This window comes from Myotis brandtii, unplaced genomic scaffold (genome assembly GCF_000412655.1).
Source record: "Myotis brandtii unplaced genomic scaffold, ASM41265v1 scaffold269, whole genome shotgun sequence".
Classification (NCBI taxonomy): Eukaryota; Metazoa; Chordata; class Mammalia; order Chiroptera; family Vespertilionidae; genus Myotis; species Myotis brandtii.
The window spans coordinates 737,233-742,524 of NW_005360226.1; the positions used below are offsets into that span (position 1 = coordinate 737,233).

The following is a 5,292-nucleotide window of genomic DNA, read 5'->3' on the forward strand; positions in this document are numbered from 1 at the left end:
GAAGGCAGCTCGATGTTTTTCTCTCATCGATGTTTCTAACTCTCTATCCCTCTCCCTTCCTCTCTGTAAAAAATCAATAAAATATATTTTTTTAAAAGTCAATCAAGCCTCTACATATAAAAACCAATATATGTGAACACAGTGCATATAAATACATACTAGAGTATTAAATGACTTGAAATGCAATCAGCAACGTCCAGACTGGATAAACAAACTTTTTTTGTAACAAAAAAAATCTGCAACAAAATAGAAAAGGTGTGGGTGGTGTTGGAAAAGGGAAGGTATGATACTTAATAAGAAACTAAAGGGACATACACACAATTTCCATTTTACAGACCTCATGTAGGCCCTGTTTTAATAAGAAACAAAACAAAACAAAAAATATGTTTAAATTAGGAAAATGTCAACATTAATGGAAATTTTTACATTAAGGAATCATTAATGTGATATTGGTAATGAGATGATTTTCAAAAAAAATTCTTTCTTTTAGTTTATATACTAGTAGAAATATTAAGATTGATTATTTGCTTCAAAATAGTCAAGTAATGAGAGAGGATGGAGACAAATATAAGAATATCCAATTGATGGTAATTATTGAGGCTAGATACTGTGCATATGTGGGTTCATTATATTATTGTTTATACTTTTGTTTATGTTTAAGAATCTCTATGATAAAAAAGTTAATAAACAACAACACTTAAAACTAGCATACTTCTTTTCCTCCCAACCCAAAATATAATCAATTGCAGTGGAGCTGTAGCTCAGAGGCAGCTGTTAGAGAAAATGTTTCATGACTCCTGTAATGAGTATCTAATTGAACTGAGATGGAATGGGGCTCTGAAATGGAATTGAATTCTCAAATGCAAAAGTGGCTTATTCTTTGGAGTGGTGAATAAACAATACCATATATAGATGATGTATTATAAAATTATACACCTGAAACTTATATGATTTTATTAACCAATGTCACCCCAATAAATTCAATTTAAAGAAAACCTATTTGAAAAAATAATAACAAAAATAGACATACAAGTCCAGAAATCACAGAGTCCCAAATAAGATTAACCCACAGAGGCCCACACGAAGACACATTATAATTAAAATGCCAAAAGTTAAAGACAAAGAGAGAATCTTAAAAGCAGCAAGAGAATAGCATTAGTTATCTATAATGGAATTCCCATAAGACTATTAGATGATTTCTCAACAGGAATTTTGTAGGCCAGAAGAAAGTGGCAAGAAATATTCAAAGAGATAAAAAGCAAGAACCTACAACCAAGATTACTCTACCCAGCAAAGTTATCATGTAGATTAGAAGGGCATATAAAGGGCTTCCCAGAGAAGAAAAAGCTAAAGGAGTTCATCACCACCAAACCAGTATTACATGAAATGTTAAAGGGTCTTCTTTAAGAAGAAGAACGATCAGAAATATGAACAACAAAATGGCAATAAATAGTTATATATCAACAATTTAATCTAAAAAATATATACAAACAAGCAGAACAGAAACAGACTCATGGATACAGAGAACATTTTGACAGTTGCCAGATGGGAGGGGGGTTAGGGAGATACTTAATATCTCTTAAAAGCAATTATTTAGATGTTTTAACCAGGATTCATGATGATTAATATCTAAACAATTGGCTTTAACCTTACAGCACAGCTTGCTTCTAACTGTATTTTGTATTGTAATATGATGTCTCTTCCAATTTTTTTAGAGTAATCAAGCCCTCCAATGGCATAGATTTTTACATTAAAATACTTGAAAAGTGGAATCATTGCATGCCTTCCCCTGAAATGGAAATTCTATTGCTAAAATTTCTCAACTCCTGGTTTTCATATCAAAATTATTCTCAGGATAATATGCCTTTCCTGGTTTCTTTCCTAGTCATGACAGCTAGGTAACACGGTTTCATTGTATTTCAATTTTCATTTTAACAGAACATGTAAATAAGTTGTAGAAAAACACATCTGTCATTCAATTTGTTGTACAAACATGTCCAGAGAAAGATCAACACTGAATTGTATGGCTACTAGTTCTTAATCCCTTCTTTCAGAATTGGGAGATTTATACAGATCATGAGGGTATTGTTGCTCCCTTAGTAAATTCATATCTCCCTTTATGTTGTGACTTCCCAAGAGGAAGTGTGTTGGCAGCAGCACCAGCTATTATACAACACACCAGGATCCCTTGGTGTGCAAAGTTGGACATTTTGATGCAGATTAAAAAAATAAGTCCTTGCATTTTTTAATGTCTTGCCAAGAACAACGAAATCTGCAAAACAGATATTCTGATTCTATTCCTGGCATCTTTGAGCCCCAAATACCTGGCAGTCATGGATGTAACCAAAATAGATATTTTATATTACTTTTATTTAAAATTAAATTACTTACATTTATGGTTACAAGTAAACTGCTACCCATGCTTTTGCACCATTTGGCATTCTACACAATATTTTGCCACCCCTGTCTCAGCACTATGTACTAAATAGGAAAGTGTTCAGTAACTGTCATGGCAGATCATTAAAAACTCGCACTTTGGCTCTACATTCATGATTTCATCATCCCTGCCGAAATGAGCGAAGTCCGTATTTTTGCTTCAGCATCACATAAATATTATCATAGGATGCTTGTTAAAAAGGTTACCTGAGCTGTCTTACTACAAACTAAGATAAAATGGTGTATAAAATGTGCCTGAACAAATTTAGTCATCGAAAAGCATCAGTTTTTTCTTTTGACACAATTTGTTTAGTGGGTGTGACTTGGAAGTTAAATTAATGAAAAACGTCCTTACCCGATAGGTGAAGAGTATTTGTACTGTTCAAGGAACCGAAAATATATTCTGTAAAATAGTCTGGGGAAGGTAAGTTGCTTTGCCCCAGACATACACCTTGAAGAGACAAAGCAATGATGGTTGCTGCCAACTGAGGAAGCGTATTTTCATCAGCACCGTCACTGCTCAGTATCCCAGACTTCTTCTGCAGCATTTTGGTTTCCATACACTGAAATCAGATACAAAGTCAGATGAAAATTTTAACCACTGAAGTCATTTTAAGTGAAACGTCTCTGGGATTTCCCCAAGGACAAGGACTAGTTCTTCATCTAAAAGAGGATTGAATTATTTGTGGAAACATGGCTACCATTGTTTTCTAGTCTGAGATATACCTCTATTTGGGAAATACTTGATTAGCTAACATTTCTCATTACTCCTATAAAGATGTGTCTTCTCCAAGGAGATCTCTTGTTTTTACTATCCACATCCTTTCATTTGGTGGATTCTCTCCAGCTTCAAGTACAGCCTGCAGTAATGACTTTCAAATCTATATTCCCGACCTTGAATTCATACTTGTTCTGCTGCCTTGTATCATCACAGAGCACATCCCCTTTCATACTTGCCTTTAGTCTCAAGCTCAGTGTGTGCTGATCACAAATCAAAGATAACATAGTGTCTGGGTTCTTTGAACTACCATGGGACATAGGACATATGACATAGGGTCTTTTTCATGCATACAGCAATTTTCTTCATTTAAAATATGAGCTCCCGAAAGGCCTGAATTTTACCTTATATATCAATAACATTCCCATTTATTTATTTAAATACTAGAGGGCTGGTGCACGAATTCATGCATGGGTAGGTTCCCTAGGCCTGGCCAGCGATCAGGGCTGACTGGGGCCTTCCTGCTGCCGGCCAGGGCCTCCCTTCCCTGGCTGCTGACTGCCGGCTGGGGCCTTCCTTCATTCTGTGCTGCCCCCTGGTGGTCAGCACATGTCATAGCGAGCGATCGGTCTCCTGGTCAAACTCCCATGGGGACAATTTGCATATTAGGCTTTTATGTATATAGATATGTAAGTTTAGCCATAGATGAATTTTATATTCTATGATTAGCAGAGGAGGCAAAGAACAGAGAAAAACCTTGTTATTTGCATAATAGAATGAGTCACAATTCTAAATTTGCATGAGCAGGGCTAGCCTCAAAGGCAGATACAGTCAATAATTAATTACCCACATATTATCATTCAAACAATTCTCCCACAATAGTCTCCATCTAGTAGTGCAGAAGAGAAAAACCACAGCCTGTCACCTGGTTATGAGCCCTAGCCAGTTTTGCTCAGTGGTTAGAGTGTCAGCCTGCAGACTGAAGAGTCCTGGGTTCATTGCTGGTCAAGGGCACATATCTCGGTTGCAGGCTCATCCCTGGCCCCGGTAGGGGTGTGTATGGGAGGCAACTAATTGATGTGTCTCTCTCACATGGATCTCTCTGTCTCTCCCCCTCCCTTCCACTCTCTCTAAAAATCAATGGGGAAAAAATCCTCGGGTGAGGATTAACAACAACAAAAAAGAAATAGATTAAAATCCAGGATGGTGATGGGATTTTTATATCATCAAAGGAAGTTCCATAGCATAGGGCTTGGGACAGACAGATAAGGCTATACTACTATCTCTGCTATCTCTAACTAGATAAACTTGGGCAAAATGATTATCCTTATTAACCTTTCTATTCATTATCTATAAAAAACGACAATGCCACCCAACACAAAGATTATTAAGATGAGATGAAATAGTGTGTGTAAAACACTTAATATAGTAGTTAGTATACAGGACACAGTCAGCTCATCTCAGCTATTGTTATTGTTGTTCCCAGAGTCTAGAAGTATATCTGATATTAGCTGGAGAAAGTGGCAAGATCCAGATCAAGAAAGACCTTATATTCAGCGCTCTGAAAAATTTTCCCCTGAAGACTCCAGGGGAACCACTGAATGATATAACAATAGAAAAATACAATAAGGTATTTACTAGAAATATTACTCTGGTGGAAAAATAGTGAATAGATAGATAGGGGTAGAATTCAAGGGCAGGAAGTCTAGTTAAGAAGTTATTAATTCAAGATATTTCTTGACCTAAGATAGTAGAGCTAGAGATGAAAAAAAGTAGATGCATTTGAGGAATATGAAGAAAGTAGACTAAAGGACTTAGAGGAAAATGGGAAGGAGTGCAGTCAAAAATGACTCATGTTTCTGGGTTTGACAACTATATAATGGTAATGCTATCCACTAGCCCCCACATTTTTCCTAAATACCCAATATAGGTCTGCTACTTTTCTAGACACTGGAAATGCAATGGTGACCAAAACCAAAAGCATTTCTGCCCTGAAGCTTAAAGTTAGTATTATTAATAAAATAATAATTTAACCTATATATATATAAAAGCCAAGTGACCAGAATGATGAAACGACCAGAATGACTTGAACAGCCGGTCACTATGATACACACTGCAGTGGCCAACTGGCCCTATCA

The 5,292-nt window shown here is 36.1% G+C and overlaps 1 protein-coding gene across 4 annotated transcripts in view; it reads right to left on the reverse strand.

Moving 5' to 3' along the window:
- SLC39A12 (solute carrier family 39 (zinc transporter), member 12) overlaps positions 1-5,292 on the reverse strand; it is an 80,847-nt gene that overhangs the window by 55,342 nt on the left and 20,213 nt on the right. For all 4 annotated transcript variants that reach the window (XM_005868445.2, XM_005868444.2, XM_005868443.2 and 1 more), the window contains exon 4: positions 2,792-2,999. In XM_005868445.2, the coding sequence (XP_005868507.1) occupies positions 2,792-2,999 (208 nt within the window). The remainder of the gene's footprint in view (positions 1-2,791; positions 3,000-5,292) is intronic.